General features: G+C 40.9%; 1 protein-coding gene across 1 annotated transcript in view; it reads right to left on the bottom strand.

Moving 5' to 3' along the window:
* The window catches only part of GATA5 (GATA binding protein 5), a 29,630-nt gene extending 27,466 nt beyond the window's left edge, over positions 1–2,164 (bottom strand). The window contains exon 1 of the mRNA XM_075845226.1: positions 1,529–2,164. Within this exon, the coding sequence (XP_075701341.1) occupies positions 1,529–2,012 (484 nt within the window). The 5' untranslated portion in view covers positions 2,013–2,164. The remainder of the gene's footprint in view (positions 1–1,528) is intronic.
* Between the last annotated feature and the right edge of the window lie 19,829 nt (positions 2,165–21,993).

Genomic DNA, 21,993 nt, shown 5'->3' with positions numbered 1-21,993 from the left:
GGGTGATTATTATTATTACTACTGTTGTAGTCATGTATCACATATTATTAGTAGTAGTATTAGTAGTAGTAGCTGTGGTAGTTTATTAGAAAATATCTGGAGCTATTATCATTATTAGTATTAATAATAACATCTGAGAGCACAGGGAGGTCTATGTATAACATCCTTATTATTAGTAGCAGTCATGGCATTGTCATTACTATCATTGACCATATTTGACAGCATGTCTCAGCCTTAACAATATTATTAAAGATCCATCGCCCAGCATTATAATAAGTCTCATTGAATATGAATATTATTACTTGCTCAGATAGGAGGGTGAGGGAACATTATCATCCCAGTGTAATAAGTGTGACAGAGGAGATTATCTTCTCTGATTGTTGTGATCCCTGCAGTCAATATCAAGTATCTGAAATCTGACAGATGCCAATTGCAAAGAGGTTATCACAACAACTCGTTAGTAATCACTTTCCGATATAGCATGGCACTAGAGATGAATACAGACATACTGCAGCCAGATATAAGCACACACATACATACATATTATATACACCACACACACAAACACACACACACACACAAAATGCTGCCATATTCACACAGTATATGACCCCATCCCCACCAGGTATCTGCCCGCGTTGTTATTATAGTTTTTCTTTATATTTTGTGATTTGCACATTTTGTTCCATGGTACTCCTCCTTCCTCTCCCATTTTATATATATATAGAATAAAGTATACATTGTATTATTAGACAGGATTCTGTCTTATCTATCTGTCTATCGAATATCTATTTATCTGTCTATTTAATAACTATCCATCTATAAAATATCTATCATGTATTTTTAATGCTTATCTTATATCTAATCTATTTTATATCTAATTATCGTATATGTATTCCTATATCTAATATATATCTATCGTATATATATATATTCATCTTCTATCTATCTATCTATCTCATATCTATCTATCTATCTATCTATCTATCTATCTATCTATCTATCTATCTATCTCATATCTATCTCATATCTATCTCATATCTATCTATCTATCTATCTCATATCTATCTATCTATCTATCTATCTATCTATCTATCTATCTATCTATCTATCTATCTATCTATCGCGGTTTATTAAAGCTGACTACACATTCATTCATTAACTAGAGTTAAATCCAGACTGAAATAATCCCGGCGTTTCTGTGTCCTGCAGTTTCAGTAGCAGTCGCTGTATTTAATAGCCACAATGATCAAAGTGCAGCATAAACCTTTCAGATAAACAAAGTATAAAGTGGCCAATCCCTATCACAATGCAGAGCCCCCAGAGACCTCCCCATACATTGATCAGAAGAATATTATCTTGTAGTAGTAATAATAATACTGATAATAAATATCCACTGCAGCATCAACTGGTCATTACTGTGATATTATGTATATATTACATGAATGTGTATACTGTATATATCCTCCGTAGTAGCAGTTACAGATCACTGGTGTAGTAGGTTCAGCAGCCCCTGTGCTATACTCACCCAGGCTGGGTCGTCTTCCATGTAAACCTGGTCTGCCCTGCAAGCTGTGCAACATGCTGCTGTCAAAATGCCCTGTTGCCCAGCTGGGTGGCATCTCCGGGCTGACATATTGGTACGGGCTGGAGTAAGAGCCATTCACTGTGCGCATCAGTCGTTCTGTGGTCATCAGGGGGCTCTGGAAGGCTCCTTCCCTTCCAGCGTTGTTGCCCACGGGTGGACTGTGTGAGTAAGAGAAGCCCGAAGGGGTGTGAGGACTGCTGGCATTAAACGCGTGGTTCTCGTTAGCCGCCTGTGTCCAGGCCGAGTGGCTGCCCAAGTGGTGGCCTTGGTGGGGGCTGTCGCAGCTCTGCAGGTATGGGAAGGGCTGCAGCACAGTGGGCACACGTCCTGTCTGCATATAGGGGTTGGCAGTGGGGTGCAGGAAATTGGCTGAATCATGAGGGTAAGCAGACTGGCCATGGTTAGAGGTGAGCGCCTGGTACATGGTCTATCCTCTTATATCCAAAAACCCAAGCGTCCTAAACTGGAGAAGATCCTGCCCAAGTGATGATGATGATGATGGTGGTGGTGGTGGTGGTGGTGGTGGTCCGCGCTCCAGGTCTATAGAGAGGCGAGGTCCTCTCCTGCCCACATCTGAAGTACCTGGAACTGTGTGGAGGAGACAAAAGTTAAGGAAGAAACCCGAGCTCTGCAGCCAGGGAGGGGGAAGGGGGCTGTGTTCTGGGGGGTGGGACTCATAGGATACCTATAGACATACATGTAGCGATCACATATAGATATATATTATAGGGCATGGCTCAGGGCAACAGCCCTGTGCCCAGCATCTCCCGGGCACCGCTGGGGGTACAAGCAGCAGGGATTCCTGATAACCCGGGGTATAAATCTTGCGTGGTGTGAGGGCATGAGGCGCAAACATTTGTACAGTGATAAGACGTTATAAGATATGAAGGAGCGCGTCCCGCTGCCATCCGTGTGTCCCAGTATAAACCTGCCCTGGTTTTATCTGTCAGATAAGGAGGAGAGGGGTGATATGCAGGCGGGAGGAGAGGGGTGAGATGCAGGCGGGAGGAGAGGGGAGAGCTACTCACTTTGCTGCGCGGTGTTCCTGCAGACACTACGAGCCGGGCTCCCGGGAGTATAGCGGGGGAGCTGCTGCAATTCTCCTCCTGTGCTGCCGACCTGGGAGCGACTGACTGACTGCCACACGTTCCAGCAGGGCAATAGTATGGGCAGAGTCACGTGACGCGCAGAGAAGCACCTTGTGTCCCAGGGGATTGGTGACTGCACCAGCAACAGGTTATGGATCTCACCCTCTACTGTGTGCCCTGAATATACCCAGCAACTCCAGCTGCTAGTGGTAACCTGCCTAACACCTGGCTGTACCCTGATGTGAACCCTGCTGTGCTGACGATCAGTTTATAGATGATACATGATATGAATGTCTCTAGATAGATCTCATATCTATCTATCTATCTAATAATCTATCTATATAATCTATCTATCTATCTATCTATCTAATATCGATGTAATATCTATCTAATAATCTATCTATTTATCTATCGATCTATCTATCTATCTAAATTATATCAGATAGAATTAAATAGATTACATGTAAGTAAAGTGTAATAATAGTATTGAATGGGACTATATATGTCTATGCATAACACAGAGATTTGATTTTATATATATATATATATATATATATATATATATATATATATATATATATATATATGTCATGTAGAGAATAGTGTTAGATACATCTATAAAATATGTCCTGATTTGGTTATACAGTATATGTATGTAAAGTGAGAAGTACCTATATATAATATAGTCTGATTGTGTGTGTGTGTGTGTGTGTGTGTGTGTGTGTGTGTGTGTGTGTGTGTGTGTGTGTGTGTGTTCTTTTCTTTGTATATACACGCGCACACATATATATATATATATATATATATATATATATATATATATATATACACATATACCAATTTGATCATACATATTTTGGGGGACTATTTTGGGGGACTGTGTAGTATATCCTGTGAGAACACGTTCTATCTGGATATAAATGAGTGCAGTATAGAAATACTGTATATAGGAATTTACAATCCTGTGTGTACCTGGGGGTAGTTTCTGCAGTGTAGTGTAATAATTGTGACGTTTTCCTGTATACTCCATGTAGTATATTTATACACCTGACGGTAGCAAGAATTGTAGCACATACAGTATATAGGTATGAGCAGATAGAAGGTCAGGCCGCATGATGTCTATATATAGTGATCACCCTGCAGACATTAACATAACCGATTAACTCTATACTGTCTGCAGCTATATCGGGCTACTACATGTCATGTAGATACATGGGTTCAGTGTACATTATAACAGATTGTGAAGTGTATCCTCTGTTCAACCGACATCAGACTATTATCCATTATCGTATATACATAACACACACACACACACACACACACACACACACACACACACACACACACACACACACACACACACACACACACACACACACACACACACACACACACACACACCGATTATCCTTTGGATTACAATTCTATTATCCAGTAGTGTAATTTATATACACGTATTTAGTTGGGCACTCCAGGAGTATATCACACACATGGATGGTTTATTATATTTGTGAATTTTGCTCACATCAGGACTGTATCTTGCGGGGTTGTTGCCCACCCTTGTAATCTTATATCACATATAGGACTGTGTACAGCACTTGGCATCTGAAAAAGTTTCGGCTCCTATTTATCAATGGGTTTATAGTCATCATCAGAAAACCTCTATAATCTCAGAAAATAATCCCGAAACTATAATGGTATCACCCAAACCGATGTACACATGCATGTGTAGAAGGATAATGAGTCTCAAGGACATAATAATAATAATAATAATAATAATAATAATAATAATAATAATAATAATAATAATAATAATAATAATAATAATAATAAATAATAACTTGTGTATTATCAGCGCTGCTTGTGTGTCAGGGATCACTATTCCATTTTGTTGCTGTCTTTCAGTGGAGGCTGTAAACACTTTTCATTACTAATCCCAGAGAAGAAGGAGCACATCATACTTACAATGTGACATAACAAACATCTAGATACAATGTGATTTCACCAGCTGGATACACTGTAACGACCTCTCTAAGTACAATGTAATAACATGTAAACCAAGATACAACGTAACAACTTGACCTGGTATAATGTGAGAGCATGTAAACCAGATACAATGTAACAACCATTGTCACGCTCTAGGTACAATATAACAACATGTAAACAATTGAGATACACTGTAACAACTATGGCTCCAAGTACAATGTAACACAATCTTCACAATAACAATAATGCGCAATCTGTAGGTAAAATGTAACATGGGCACAATGTTATAACATGTAAACCATTGAGATACACTATAACAACTGTGGCACTCTAAGTATAATGTAACAGAATCTGCACAATAACTATCATGCTCAAAAGTCAACCTAACAATTGTTAGCAATGTACCAACAATAATCCATAACATACAATGTAACTACTGTGTTCCCACTAAGTACAATGCGACAATACGTAATGAAAAACCAATGTAAAGACTGTTAACAGCAGGCAAATCAGCCATATACAATGTACCAACCTGCAAATCATCCATATACAATGTACCAACATGCAAATCATCCATATACAATGTAACACAATACAAATCATCCATATACAATGTAATAACATGCACATAATCCATATACAATGTAACAACATGCAAATAATCCATACACAATGTAACCACAATCTGCACTGGTTGACTACAATGTCAATAACAAAAACACACAAATCCCGGACCAACTAAGTGCCAATTCTGTATATGCATGCCCCTTTAGCCCTATGTGCCCTGTCTAGCTGAAGCAAACACATGAACCCTTATAATACATTTGGATAACCTCAGAAGTATCAATTGAAAGCTATGCTTTGTCTGTATGTCTGCAATCCTAAAAAAGTTTAATAAATCGGTGTAAAGATTAAATCTGTAGATAGTGAAGGGATGAAGCTCAGTGCTGGTTTAATACATAATATGCACATATTGTTCATCAGATATCAGGCACTACAGGGACCATACAAGCCGCTGTGCTTCACTTCATGTCTCATTGTCAGCATCTATATCACACATTTACATTATTCTATATTACATGTGTTGCGCCATACGAATTGTATATGACAAGTTTTAGATGTCATATGACGTCTTCTATATCCTATTAAATATCAGCAATAATAATATTTATTTCCTTCAAGAGACAGAGACATTTTTACATTATTCTATTTCTATACACATTAGTAAATTTCTCCAAACTGTGACATGCTGGGAGTTGTAGTTTTTTGCACAGCTAGAGAGCTACAGGTTGGAGATCACTATTTCGTGCAGTAGTGACTTGTGTAATTATTTGGTGATAGTATAATAGTTACTATAGTCGTCACTCGTGTATTATATAACCTGTCATCTGAAGCACTGAGGATTCTACATAATGCCCAGAAGAGACATGTATTCCTCCAATACACTGATAGTAGACGGAGTCCGGGAGGGGTGCGGGTCTCCAGCTGTCCCCTGTCACACATCGCTCCAGAGAGGCCTCCTCTTGTATTTTTAGTCCTGGAGAGAGGACTCCAGGACACAGAGTCTGATCTCTCATTGTGCACAGTAGGGATCGAGAAAACATCATTATACATGCAGATGAGCTGGAGACAGTCTAATCTAATAATGACTATTATCAGACTGAGAGCTTATCTCCAGCCAGTCAGTGGCCATGAGGAGTAGAGGTCTGGGTATTGAACCCCCAGTATAGGGAGATTTCATTCACCTGAGATGGGGGTGGGAGACACCTCACTACTGTATGCAGGGAGAGAGGGAATAATCTGAGGTCAAATAATTCCTGTCCTCCCTAGTATTTCACTATGGAGCTGTCGGCAGTGGACAATGACTCCTGGGATAAGAGATGTCCAAATTATTAATCACCCACAAGACACATTGTCAGATATTAACCTGCTGTGACCCCAAGAGAAGGAATCCTGATATCGTGACAGCCAGAAGCACCGTGCAATTATTATTAGCCTAATTTATTATAATTGTTATTTATTATTATTATTATTATTATTATTAATATTATCATCCTCATTTATTATAATTGTAATTTTTTATTATTATTATTATTATTATTACTGTGATCATCATCCTCATCATTTATTATAATTATTTATTATTATTATACTTTTTATTTATTCTAATCATCTATTATAATTATTTGTATTATAATTTTTATTTATTTTAATTGTTATGGTTTATTATTATTCTTCTTATTATTATTATTATACTTTTTATTTATTATAATCATCTATTAGAATTATTTTTTTTATTATTATTATTATTATTATTATTATCATCATCGTCCTTTTTATTATTACTATTACATTATTCTTATTATCATCATTTATAGTATTATAATTCTTATTGTTTATATTATGCTTATTATTATGTATGTCTTGTGATTAGTTATAATTGTCTTATTCTCTGTAGTAAAGACAGATCGTTATTAGCTATTGTTTATTAACTATTATTATTGTATTAATATTTTTTCTTACGATTAGTTTCTATTATAATGATTTATTTTAGTATTAACGACATTATATTGTTATTATTAGCTGGTTTGAATAATTTATAGTATTCGTTATTATTAATAAAACTACAACCCTCACTCACAATGTGTGTAGCATTTATTATTTGGGCAACTATATGAAAACCATGAAGTGAATGGAGCTGCAATTTCCCGGACTAGAAAATAGAGCATCAGTTGTGTCTGGCATCACTGGACTGGTTTGGGTCCAGCACTGGGTATATTATCAGTGGATGCTGTGGGTAGCAATCTGTATTTTGTGTCCTCTTTTCAGTCATTGGTACTGTCATGAGCCATCAGAACTAATAGGTTGCAGCAGAGATAGAGATACATTTGTCAGACGAGGTAACATTGTTATTTGCGCAGCTCATGAAGTCTTTGCTACCTGTGGTTTTTCATAGGACCGCAAGTTAAATCTACTCCATTATCACCAATGAGCAAATGAAACAAACAAAAAACATCAGCTCTGCTACATTTCATTCTTCGTATTCATAAACACGATCCACTCTATCTGCGACATTGCAGATTACCGGGAAGGCAGCAGATAACTGTCCACACAATGCTGCAACTATATGGAAGCTGTTAAATTATATGCATATTATATGATTAAAAAAATAAAGCTAATGAATACATCGCACAATACAGCAGGGATCATCACATAACGCAGGTTATATGAAATACAAAATCATCATATATACATTAGTCACTAGAAAACCTGCTCTACACCGCTGCTCAACCTGGGATTCTCTAGCTGCCTTGAAACTACAACTTCCAGCATTCCGACTACCACCATACACGCTGCTATTGATAATGTTGTCGGGGGGATACAGGGGGCTGTAGATTTAGTACAGTCGGACAGACATCTGTTTCTAACAACAATAATAATAGGATAATACATTGTTTTATCACAGTTACACATCAGCACCTCACTTGATGCTGGGCTATATGTATGTATGTATGTATAGATAGATATAAATGTACATCCATCTATCTAATCTATATCTATCTATCTATCTATCTATCTATCTATCTATCTATCTATCTATCTATCTATCTATCTATCTATCTATCTATCTATCTATCTATCTATCTATCTTTATTTTTTTCCCATTGGGTCTGTTGCTGGTCTTCATCTGTGCTATTGGACATGCTACATGGGGAGTTGGGTCATCTATGCTAGGATTTAAATGATAATAATAATAATAATAATAATAATAATAATAATAATAAAAAAAACTACTAGGGGGTAGAGATAACTCTACAAATCATCTATTTACTGGACATACAGCAGCAGTCCAGAGTATCTAATATTCAACTATGATAAATCAGCAAGTTAGGAAATCTTATGTTCACACGGGGTATTTTGCCGAGTTTTTTGACGCGGAAACCGCGTAGCAAAACTCGGCAGAAACGGCCCGAGAACACCTCCCATTGATTTCAATGGGAGGCGTCGGCGTCTTTTTCCCGCGAGCAGTAAGGGCATGGCCACACGTGGCGGATTTCCTCCGCAACTGTCCGCATCAATGCCGCACCTAATCCGGGTTGCGGATTACGGCTGCGGATCTGCCCAAAATGTGCAGAAAATTGATGCGGACTAGCTGCTGCGGACTGCGGGAAAAGTGCTTCCCTTCTCCCTATCAGTGAAGGATAGAGAGAAGGGCCAGCACTTTCCCTAGTGAAAGTAAACGAATTTCATACTTACCGGCCGTTGTCTTGGTGACGCGTCCCTCTTTCGGCATCCAGCCCGACCTCCCTGGATGACGCGCCAGTCCATGTGACCGCTGCAGCCTGTGCTTGGCCTGTGATTGGCTGCAGCCGTCACTTAGACTGAAACGTCATTCTGGGAGGCCGGACTGGAGACAGAAGCAGGGAGTTCTCGGTAAGTATGAACTTCTATTTTTTTACAGGTTGCTGTATATTGGGATCGGTAGTCACTGTCCCGGGTGCAGAAACAGTTACTGCCGATCGCTTAACTCTTTCAGCACCCTGGACAGTGACTATTTACAGACGTCTCCTAGCAACGCTCCCGTCATTACGGGAGCCCCATTGACTTCCTCAGTCTGGCTGTAGACCTAGAAATACATAGGTCCAGCCAGAATGAAGAAATGTCAAGTTAAAAAAGCAAGACGCATCCGCAGCACACATAACATGTGCATGACAGCTGCGGACTTCATTGCGGAAATTAGAATCTCCATTGAAGTCAATGGAGAAATTCCGCCATGAGTCCGCCACTGCTCCGCAACAGACAGAGCATGCTGCGGACACCAAATACCGCTCCGCAGCCTATGCTCCGCAGCGGAATTTTACGCATCGTCTAAACGAACACTGCTAAATTAAAGTGGAAGTCAATGGAGAAACGGCTCCGCTGCGGATTAACGCTGCGGAGTGTCCGCAGCGGAATTTAAGTGAAATTCCGCCACGTGTGAACCCAGCATAAAACTGCCTCACGGGAAAAAGAAGCGACATGCCCTATCTTCGGGCGCTTCCGCCTCCGACCTCCCATTGACTTCAATGGGAGGCAGGAGAAAGCGTATTTCTCGCTGTTTTATGCCCGCGGCGCTCAATGGCCGCGGGCGAAAAACGGCGCGATAATTGCCGCGAAAATCGGCGTGCAGGGAGAGGAATATCTGCCTCAAAGTTCCAAACGGAATTTTGAGGCAGATATTCCTCCCCCAAAATACTCCGTGTGAACATAGCCTACACATGCCGTTTTTGTGGCAGTTTTTCATAGCGACACACAGGAGTGGATACAAAAGAGTGAAGTATCAGTTTTCTTTTAGGCCACATAAACATGATGCGCATTATATGCAAATCCGTGGCTTAATACACTACCAGCAAAGTAAATGAGATTTCAAGTAATCTCATCTACATGCTGTAAAATTTTCCGGTAAATGAATTGACCTGCAGTTCGTATTTTAAAATCTGCAGCTTCTCAATTTATTTTGTATTTCCATCTCAGAATTGTATCTGACAAGTTTATAATAAAAAAAGGCACCAAAATCTGCAGCATAAAACCGCACCTATTTCCGCATCAGAATGTAAAAACCGCACCAATTAATGCAGTATTATGTGCAGATTTTTCCTGCGGAATTACCCGAGTGTACCTGCGGTTTTGATGCACATTTTCCGCATCAAATTACGCAACCTGTGCATGTAATCTTGTACTTTTCTTTATTTTTGGTTCCATGCCTGATTTTGCCACAAAAGCTGCATCAAAAACTGCCACGAAAACTCTATGTGTGATTCCAGCAATGTCCACCTCTAGGCGGAGTTCATAATGGGCGGATACGCTGCGTAAAAGCATGCAGCGTATCCACCCTGTGCGCCTCAGGGAATTCAGGGCGAAAAACCAAACTGTTCATCCCAGGAGACCACTGCAGCCTGTGATTGGCTGCAGCAGCGGTCATATGGAATGAACCGTCATCCCAGAAGGCCAGCCCCCTGATGTCATCCAGGCCGGCCTCCTGGGATGATGAATTATTACATGTGACTGCCACTACAGTCTGTGATTGGCTGCAGCAGCGGTCACATGGAATGAAGCGTCATCCCAGGAGCTGGAGGGACGAACACTTCTGGGTAAGTATGAGGTTTTTTTTGTCTGAGTTGCAGGTTTTTTTGCGGCATAAACGCTGCGAACCTGCCGCAAAAAATGCAACAACTGCTGTTTGTTGCGGGATTTACACTCCCTATTGAATTCAATGGGGAAAACCCGCAAACAAATAAGCAGCGTTCACGCAAATACAATTGTCATGCTGCAGAATAAAATTCTGCACCGCAGGTCAATTTGATAGTTTTTTTCCACTCAGTATTTGTGCAGCGCGTGGATGAGATTTGTTCTATCTCATCCACTCTCCTGCTACTGTATTTGAGGCAGATTTTCCGCAACTAATTCCGTTGGGAAAAACCGCAGTATTTATGCAACATGTGAACTGATCCTTGCAATCAACTTTTTTTAATTTTCCAAATAGTCTTGATTTTTTGTCTACAGCTCCTCTGCAGGCCTATATGTCTCCATGGCTACAGACGACATCAGGAAGGGGAGTGGGGTAGGTTGCTTATTTTTTATTTTAGATGAATCAGAGCAATAAATAAAATAATTCTACAGGTATAAATCCCCTTTACTCGATCACTTTTTGAATACTGAGTTATCCAGCTCTGATAACTGTACTGTGACGAGCTCTGCACCTGTGTGTCCATCACATGACCAGGACAGATTTGTATCCACTGGAAGTGAACAATGAAGGTTCTCATTGAATAACAACAAGCAAAGATCTTGAAAACCATGAGGATTAAAACACGAATATTGGTAAATTGTAGAACTTTAATTATACAAAAAAAAATAACATTAATTTCCTAAAACCGGACAACCCCTCTAACACAGTATAAGTGTAATGTAACATTATATATGATATTCATTATTATATAGGAAAGTGTGCTCTGGATTTTCTTTCATTTATGAGGGGGGGGGGGTTAATATAATTTTGTTGCTATTCTTGACTTCTGTGTTTTGGTTTAATGCAAAATAGAGTCAGAGGTAACAGATATTGTCAGTAGTAGCAGCAGATATGACAGTCTGGGATTTATAAAATAGCACTGCTAGATGTGGTACAATGAAATATCAATACTACCTACTGATATGAAAGGGGAAGGGGGCACTTATTTACTTGCTCTTAAAACCTTCCACAATATTTTACATATTATCAACACAAAAAAGTGAAATTAGGTTTTTAGCAGATCAGGAACTCACAGAATCAGGAAGTTCTATAGATTGTTAGGTCTTAGGGCATGGCCATACGTGGCGGAATTGCTGTGGAAATCCGCAGCATACACGTTTCTCCATTGCCTTCCACTGCTTTTTAGTTGCGTTTGTTTACACATTGCAGACAATTCCGCTGCGTAGCATAGGCTGCGGCGCGGAATTTGGTGTCCGCAGCATACAATGGATGTTGCGGACGTGTGGCGGACTGGTTGCGGACTCATTGCGGAATTTATCCATGGACTTCAATGGAGACTCAAAATTCCGCAATGAAGTCCGCAGATGTTATGTAGATGTTATGTGTGCTGCGGAGCGTATTAGTTTTACTAACATGACATTTCTTCATTCTGGCTGGTCCTATGTATTTCTAGGTCTACAGCCAGACTGAGGAAGTCAATGGGGCTCCCATAATTACGGGTGACTACGTGTGTGCACCCGTAATTATGGGAGCGTTGCTAGTCGACGTCAGTAAATAGTCACTGTCCAGGGTGCTGAAAGAGTTAAACGATCGTCAGTAACTGTTTCAGCACCCGGGACAGTGACTTCCGATCACAATATACATCAACCTGTAAAAAAAAAATAGAAGTTCCTACTTACCGATAACTCCCTGCTTCTTCCTCCAGTCCGGCTTCCCAGGATGACGTTTCAGTCTAAGTGACGGCTGCAGCCAATCACAGGCCAATCCCAGGCTGCAGCGGTCACATGGACTGCCGCTTCATCCAGGGTGGTCGGGCTGGATGCCGAAAGAGGGACGGGTCACCAAGACAATGGCCGGGTAAGTATGAAATTCTTTTACTTTCACTAGGGAAAGTGCTGTTCCTTCTCTCTATCCTGCACTGATAGAGAAAAAGGAAGTACTTCCCCTCAATACGCAACGACCAGTCCGCATCAATTTACTGCACATTTTGGGCAAAGCCGCAACAGAATCTGCAACGCAGATTCTGTGCGGCATTGGTGCGGACAGTTGCGGACGAAATCTGCCACGTCTGGGCATACCCTTATTCACACAAACGTGTTAAACGTCCGTGTGACGGCCGTTACATGGATCTATATAATTCAACGTGGCCGTTCACACAGCCGTTGTTTCAATAGGAAAGTCCTAGTTTTACAGGCTTCACGCAAGCCTCTATAGACTCTAGTCTATGGGGGATGCGTGATATAGCGTCTCGCAGCGCAGAGCATGGATGCACCTCGGAAGTGATAAACGCAAGTTTTTCACGTCCGAGATGCGCAACGCCTGTCTGAATCTAGTCTTTAGGGCACGTTCAGACGTGGCAGAGTTTTTCCGCTGCAAATGTTGGTACAGATTTGGGGCAATCGCAACGAATCTGCACCAACATTTGCATATTTGACAGGTAATTCAGACGTTGCAGATATCACAGCGGACTTGCCACAGATTTCAGTTTTTGCATTGCAAAGGCTGAAATCCGCAGTGAAATTCCGCTTCTTCTCCGCAACAGACAGTGCATGCTGGGAGGGAAAATTCCACACCACAGCCTGTGGTCCGCAGCGGAGTTTTCCGCAACGTCTGAACTAACTTTCCTAAAAATGTATTGAAACAAATATAAAAACCGGCCGCAGGAGAATTCCACTGCAGTTCCGCCACGTCTGAACCGGCCCTCACACTGTTAACAGTTATTCTGCATTCTTCTATCAGGTTAGGCCCCATTCACATTGCGTTTGTGCTATCCGCCGAGCGTATACGTTTTTTTATAAAAACGTGGACCTTGGAAAACGTATACAAATATGTACCATTTTCTGTATACGTCTGTTTTTGTAGCGTGTACGTTTAGCGTATCATCATACGTCGGTCCGTTATTTACCTAAAAAAGTATAAGTTTTTTGTTTTTTTTTAGAATAAACACGGATGGAAAAACAAAACAAACCTGATAGATTTACTGTATGTAAACGGAAACAAACGTATAGCATTAAGTTTCCATACGTCGTCTATTGAGATCAATGCTTAAAAAACTGTTATGTCGTATATACTTTTTTTTTAAGTACAGAATAGCGCAGCAGACTACGGTATTCAGTACTTTCAAAAAAAAGTATCCCAACGTAAACCATGACACACATAGACCAAACGGATGCTATTTTGGTCTATGCGTGAGCCATTATAGTCTATGTATACGCCGAGCTATATGTTTCAATACTTTTTTAGTGTTTAAAACCGTATATGCTCGGCGGATATCACAAACGCCATGTGAATGGGGCCTTAGATGGGTATAAACTGGTACCAAGAAAATAGCCAGAGGCTTTATCTCACATATGTGTGAAAGATGAAAATAAAAACAGGAAAATGCTAAATGAGTGGGTCTGCATTTTTTTGTCTAGAAACATAGATGTATCTTTAGCTGAGCTGCAATACCAGACACAACACATGGACAAGGGTGGCGCTGTTTCTGAGGAAATTAAAAGCAGACTTTTTTTTTCTAATCTCATAAAGTCCCTTCAGATTGATTGTACTAAGGAATTATACACATAGGGTTAAGGAGGACCAGTCAGCATGTTTTACTCAGGATATGTACAATTTATAAACTGCTGTGTAGGGAAGATCTAAATCCCCAAATATTTCTTCCAAGCAAAATTTGAAAAGATTTTTTGGGGTCAGATTACCCAATTAATAAAATGATGATAATTCAGCAGACAGAGGGGCAGTAACGCTGCAGTGTAAGGTTCTATTCACTTCTTGTTTTTTCAGAAAATCCTCCCGACATATGATGAGCACATGGCCTCAATGTATACAACTGTATACCGTACATCTGCATATGTTGCCCATTGACATCCATTGTAAAAATAATGATAGCATGTGGTATATTTTTGGGGGGCGGGATCACCTTGTATTGAAAAGCGTAGTCGACGATACTTTTCAATACAGGCCCATTATAGCCTTCACCTTTAAAAATATACTTCGGGAGTATTTAATAGGAAAAAAATGACGCGAGCACAGCCTAAGGCCGAATTCAGACGACCATATTATAAGTCCATGTGACGGCCATGAAAACAACGGCTGTCACACGGACACATGTATATCAATGGGCCATTCACACGACCTTTGTTTCAACGGACCGTGTGAATGGTCCGTGGAAAAATAGAACATGTCCTATTTTCTTCCGTTTTCACGTATCCCTAGATAGACTCAAGTCTATGGGGATCCGAGAAAACGGGATTTGCACGGGTGCAACTCGGACATGAAAAACTGCAGTTTTTCACTTCCGAATTTGCACTAATTCGTGTGAATCTGGCCTAAAACTAAAGAAATCACTCAATGTAATTTCAGTGTAAAAATCTGACAACAATCGAGTACACTCACAGCCCGAGGTGTGGGCCCCTTCTGGGTCCCAGGGCAAAATCTGTGACAGGGCCCCCACCCCAGCACACTACTGTCTACCACTATTCTATATACCTACAGCGAACATGTGAGAATAAACACTGTCAATGCTGAAAAATATAAAAAATCGTTATTATTGAACATGTAGGACAGAAAAAAACCAGTCCTACAATGTGACATCACCAGGATAAAACATACGGCATTTAAATAAGCCTACATAGGTGGAAATATACATGTTACATAAGGTGCATAGTGCAAACAGCAGGCAAGGGAATGACTGAAATATGATACATGTATACAAGGTCAAGCAAACAAACATGCAAGTCAAAAATATATGTCACCAACGTGGTGATGTCATCAAGTAGTCCCATGACATAAGGCAGAGAGGGGACGCAGGGAGGCTTCTCTCTAATTTATGTGACATGACTATGTGATGACATCATCACGTTGACGACGCCATCCCTGTTTGAAACATTCATGGCTATGTATTGAAGAACTTTCATTATTACATGGCATATACTTGTTGTTAGAGTGGGTTCTGAATTATGGCATTTACCTTATATGCTGCTACCCCAATGGACATTGCTTCTTGATCATGTATTACGCAAGGGATGTACATATATTTTTGACTTGCATGTTTGTTTGCTTGACCTTGCATACATGTATCATATTTCAGTCATTCCCTTGCCTGCTGTTTGCACTATGCACCTTATGTAACATGTATATTTCCACCTATGTAGGCTTATTTAAATCCCGCTTGTTTCATCCTGGTGATGTCACATTGTGGGACTTATTTTTATCTGTCCTATATGTTCAATAATAAAGATTTTTTATATTTGTCAGCATTGACAGTTTTTATTCTCATAAGTTCTTTGTAGGTATATATATTCAGAATTGGTGAGATACACCACTCTATATGTGACTCACATATGGGCATACTAGATATATATTTATGAACAATATATTTAGTTACTTACTTTATACAGTGAAGGAAATAAGTATTTGATCCCTTGCTGATTTTGTAAGTTTGCCCACTGTCAAAGACATGAACAGTCTAGAATTTTTAGGCTAGGTTAATTTTACCAGTGAGAGATAGACTATATTAAAAAAAAAACAGAAAATGACATAGTCAAAATTATATATATTTATTTGCATTGTGCACAGAGAAATAAGTATTTGATCCCTTTGGCAAACAAGACTTAATACTTGGTGGCAAAACCCTTGTTGGCAAGCACAGCAGTCAGACGTTTTTTGTAGTTGATGATGAGGTTTGCACACGTTAGATGAAATTTTGTCCCACTCTTCTTTGCAGATCATCTGTAAATCATTAAGATTTCGAGGCTGTCGCTTGGCAACTCGGATCTTCAGCTCCCTCCATAAGTTTTCGATGGGATTAAGGTCTGGAGACTGGCTACGCCACTCCATGACCTTAATGTGCTTCTTTTTGAGCCACTCCTTTGTTGCCTTGGCTGTATGTTTCGGGTGATTGTCGTGCTGGAAGACCCAGCCACGAGCCATTTTTAATGTCCTGGTGGAGGGAAGGAGGTTGTCACTCAGGATTTGACGGTACATGGCTCCATCCATTCTCCCATTGATGCGGTGAAGTAGTCCTGCGCCCTTAGCAGAGAAACACCCCCAAAACATAATGTTTCCACCTCAATGCTTGACAGTGGGGACGGTGTTCTTTGGGTCATAGGCAGCATTTCTCTTCCTCCAAACACGGCGAGTTGAGTTAATGCCAAAGAGCAAAATTTTAGTCTCATCTGACCACAGCACCTTCTCCCAATCACTCTCAGAATCATCCAGATGTTCATTTGCCTGTACATGTGCCTTCTTGAGCAGGGGGACCTTGCAGGCACTGCAGGATTTTAATCCATTACGGCGTAATGTGTTACCAATAGTTTTCTTGGTGACTGTGGTCCCAGCTGCCTTGAGATCATTAACAAGTTCCCCCCGTGTAGTTTTCGGCTGAGCTCTCACCTTCCTCAGGATCAAGGATACCCCACGAGGTGAGATTTTGCATGGAGCCCCAGATCGATGTCCATTGACAGTCATTTTGTATGTCTTCCATTTTCTTACTATTGCACCAACAGTTGTCTCCTTCTCACCCAGCGTCTTACTTATAGTTTGTAGCCCATTCCAGCCTTGTGCAGGTCTATGATCTTGTCCCTGACATCCTTAGAAAGCTCTTTGGTCTTGCCCATGTTGTAGAGGTTAGAGTCAGACTGATTAATTGAGTCTGTGGACAGGAGTCTTTTATACAGGTGACCATGTAAGAGCTGTCTATAATGCAGGCACCAAGTTGATTTGGAGCGTGTAACTGGTCTGGAGGAGGCGGAACTCTTAATGGTTGGTAGGGGATCAAATACTTATTTCCTTCACTGTATATGTATGCCCTCTGCTATCTAAATCCATGGCTCTTGGAAGAATATTTATTGTCCAGATTGATGTTCACTTATTTTTATTACTTTAATGGGTACCTAAACTTTCAGAAAGTTTCTGACATGTCATAGTGACATGTCAGAAGTTTTGATCGGTGGGGGTCCGAGCACTGAGATGCCCACCGATCGCTAAAATGAAGTGGCAGAAGCGCTCGGGTGAGTACTGAGCCGCTTAAGTTTCTGATCGGCTTTACTTGGAAAGCCGAGGAGTTGGGGTACAGGCTCATAGACTATGATCCCATACACCAACTACTCGGCTTCCCTAGAAGGATCCACCTGTTATTGATCACATCTAAGTTATGAATTTAAATGTGATCGATAACAGCTTGATCCTGAGTGTCGGAGACACACAGGACCCGCTGACACTGAACACGTCAGTCCCACTGACCTGATGGATTCAGGTCTCAGCGCAAGATACAGCTGCTCTGAATACAAAAAACAAAGCAGCTGTATCTGAAAACGTACAAATAATTTTTAATAAAGTTGCACCAATCACACCGATACACATTTTTATTTAAAACAAAAAAACTTTTTAAAGGTGTACATAGCCTTTAAATGTCAGATTGACTAAATCCTTTCTCAACCTCAAACATTTATAATCTATAGAACAGCTAACCATGGTAAGCAATGCAATATATGTCTGGTAACAGGGAAGGTGGAGAGATTGGAATGGCCTTTATATAATTGGTCACTCATTTTTGGACTATAATACATTTCCTGGAAAGCTGCTGACATGAGTCCAGCAGAACCCTAGTGGTGATCTTGTGAAGTCTAAGGTATCTCCTTGTAATAAGGTTGAGCGGGGAGAGCGTATTCTGCTAGATTAACCTGGTGGTGGCCGGGGTAAAGGTTATATAACATGATTCATTGCATGCAGGGGGAGCTTGAAGTTGCTAGGATTTTAGGGAATGCAGGGGCTCTACAGAGGAGTGTAATCTTTCAGGGAGAGATCCAGGCTCCTGTCTGACTGCTGCCTCCCTGAGCCCTGACTTTCATTTCACTCTGTCACAATCCTACCCCATTGCTCACTCCCTGCAAACATCTAGCTCGCATTAATTTATAGTGCGGAGATCACAAATACCCCCACCCCCACCCCCCCCACTTGGTCATTTATAATTATGTTTTTTTTTTCTAGATCCTCCCTTTCCAATTAATTTACGTTTGCTATAATAATAAAATATTACAATGTAATAAATATAAAGAGAAGCTGCGCTGTTCATTCACAGATTTGAGAAATAATATAATACAGTAAGGCCCCATACGCACGGCCGTCCCCGCAATCACAGCCCGCGATTGTGGCCGGCCGCTCGCATTTTTGGGCCGTGCTTCCATATAAAGTATGGGATCACATCCCGTAAAATGCAAAAGATAGGACATGTTCCATAATTTTCTACGGCACGGACACCCATCCATAGCGATACGGAAAGGTGTTCACGGCCAATAGAACTGAATTGGTCTGACATATTATGGTCCACAATTACGGAGAGTTTTTACGGTCATGTGCATGGGGCCTAAGGCTCTGTTCACATCTGCGTCAGAGGCTCCGTTGTCGATTCCGTCAAATTTGAGTCGACTACGCTATTGCTTCCGGAAAAACGACGGGTCCGGTGCACAACAGAGACAAACGGAAACCACGGGCACCGGATACGTCACCATTGAAATCAATGGTGATGGAAATGGAAACCTTTGGTTTCCGTCTGTCAGTTTATGTCTGTTCAGGGTCCCGTTCTGACGGAAAGCTCGGACGGAACGTCAGAACGGGACCCCAACGCAGATGTGAACAGAGCCTAAGTAAACAAGAATCTTCCCATTCTCTGGCAGCAAGCAGAGATCTTGAAAATAAAAGTGAGGAATTGAAACATCAAATGCATTAAAAACGTTTAGATCTATTCATTATAGGCTGATTCCGCTGTATCCACATAAAACCAGAGAACCCCAATAATAATATATAAATATGATCTCAGTGCACTGTACCCCATGATGAGACCTCACATTATAATATCTCATAGTATACCCTCAGGTCTTCTAATAGTATGGGCACAGTTATTGTATGTAATGCCCTATAATGCTGCTCTTTGTATTCTGTAACATTGGTGGGAATGTTTACAATGTTAATCTGCGGGTCGGTGGTTCTTTTTTCTTCCTTCTCTACTTTATAACAAGCACAAGCTGTAACAAAAGCTCCTGACACTACAGAACACACGGCACATAAATCACAGACAAGGAATGACGTGTCGCTATCGATGGCCGATATTCCTGCTCTCCCTAATATTAGAATATCATTACACTGCTTAATTAAAGGGGCTCTCCAGGCACGGGGCGGTTTTTCATACTGATGACTTAGCCACAGGATAGGTCATTAGTATATGATAGGTGGGGGTCCGACATCTGGACCCTGCACCGATCTTCTGTTCCGTCTGCCTCCAGGCCCCGGATGTTATGCAGTGGCCGGTGTCAGAAGCAGATGGCTCCGTACACTGTATAGCTGATCCTCTGATCCTATACTTGAATAGTACTGGAGAATGGCCGCTATACTGTGACAGGACCCATCTGCTTCCGGTACGGAAATCCGGTGCCTGATTGAAAAAAATAACAATAAAAATTATGTGCTTTGCGAGTGCGTGAATAACACATGCCACTCGCAAAGCACAATGATGCATAACGCAACACACACGGACCAGATTCACGCACATTTTTCAGGCGCGTGAATCTGATACGCTCGTGTGAATGAGACCTAAGGCAGTAAATTGTAATGAATTGACACATGTAGGTGCAGGATGAGCTCGCTTACTGTCCAAAGAAGGGGTTTCATGAATGCCCCCATATTCTCAGTCCACGGACAATCATTCAGCCAACAACAAGCACAAGCAGCCCTGATTGCCCCAGTAAGGGTCCTTTTATACAGAAAGAAAGATTGACGATAATTGCAAGTGGTCAACATTTTATAAGACTTGCATTAATATGTTACAATAAGTGTTTTTATCATTTGTCGACAATCGAAAATTTTGAAGTCAGCATAAAAGATGTGATCAATGACGAATGAGTGAATTTTCGCTCGCTGCCCATATTTACACTGGATAACGATTGGAAATGTTTGTTCAATCCAACGATCTTTCGGGCGATTATCGCTCGGTGTAGAAGGACCAATGTGAACATTGAGACCGGTTGAGCATGGAACGGATTTTCAGTTGCAGAAATTACTGCTACAAAATCTGCCGCGTGTGAATCAAACCATAAGCTCCTGCTGCCACCCTTCATGATTGTCCATCGGAATGAAATTTATACTGCCAGAGCTGAATCACAGTTCGACCTACTCTTGGGTAATGGCACGGCTTCCGACCCTGACTAAAATGGACATAGACCTAGATAACTGGAAAAGGAGTCATATGGATGTGGCCCATTTGCCAAATCCAAGAGTGATGTATATAATGAGTTTCACTAATCATAGAAGCACGGCTGGTCCCTTTAATTCCAGAAGTGGATGGTAGAAACTGGACGCGCCTACTGCACAAGAGGTGAGTAAAGGAGACCCAGTTTTCCACCTCCCAAAGAACGGATCATTTCTGGTGGTAATCGGATTGATTGTCGAATGTTGGGTTGAAGCCTTTGGTGGCACCATGTTTGGACGGTCCATTGTTCTTTCACCAGGTCTCAGTTATGCAGCTTGTACACATAGGATTCCAGAACAATGATTGGGTATGTGACTTTGATCTAACCTCCACTTGAACAGAGGAGTGCTCGGTGCAGCAGTGAAGTGGTTGAGACAACACGTTCCACTCATCTACATACAATTCTGTTGTGGGTTGAAGATGAGGTCAGGACAGAAGAGAAGCTGCTTAGAGCCTGTTAGTAAATAAGACATTTGACATAGGGAGGTGACGCAATGATTTATCGCTCCTCAGGTGTGCTGTCAGACGGTGCACGACTCCAGTAGGTTACACTTCAAACTCCTACGAGGTGAACGTTTTATTTGTTTTACAGGCCAAAACTAGTTTACTTTCTTATTGTTGGGGTAACTGTATCTTACCTTCCCCTAAACAAGGGGATAAAGAAACTTATTTATTTATGTTACTTATATTTATTTCTGTTATTTATATTCAACTCTGTTACTCAATTAGCGCCAACATATTCCGCAGCGCAGAGGATGTTCTCACAATCTAAATTCCTGTATGTTTTTTGGGGTGTGGGAGAAAAGCCACACAACAAAGGGAGAACATACAAACTCCCAGGACCACAACGTTGCAAGGC

The sequence above is a fragment of the Rhinoderma darwinii genome, chromosome 13 (genome assembly GCF_050947455.1).
Source record: "Rhinoderma darwinii isolate aRhiDar2 chromosome 13, aRhiDar2.hap1, whole genome shotgun sequence".
Lineage (NCBI taxonomy): Eukaryota > Metazoa > Chordata > Amphibia > Anura > Rhinodermatidae > Rhinoderma > Rhinoderma darwinii.
The sequence above is the reverse complement of the archived record's forward strand: the minus strand, read 5'-3'. Positions and strand labels throughout refer to the sequence as shown.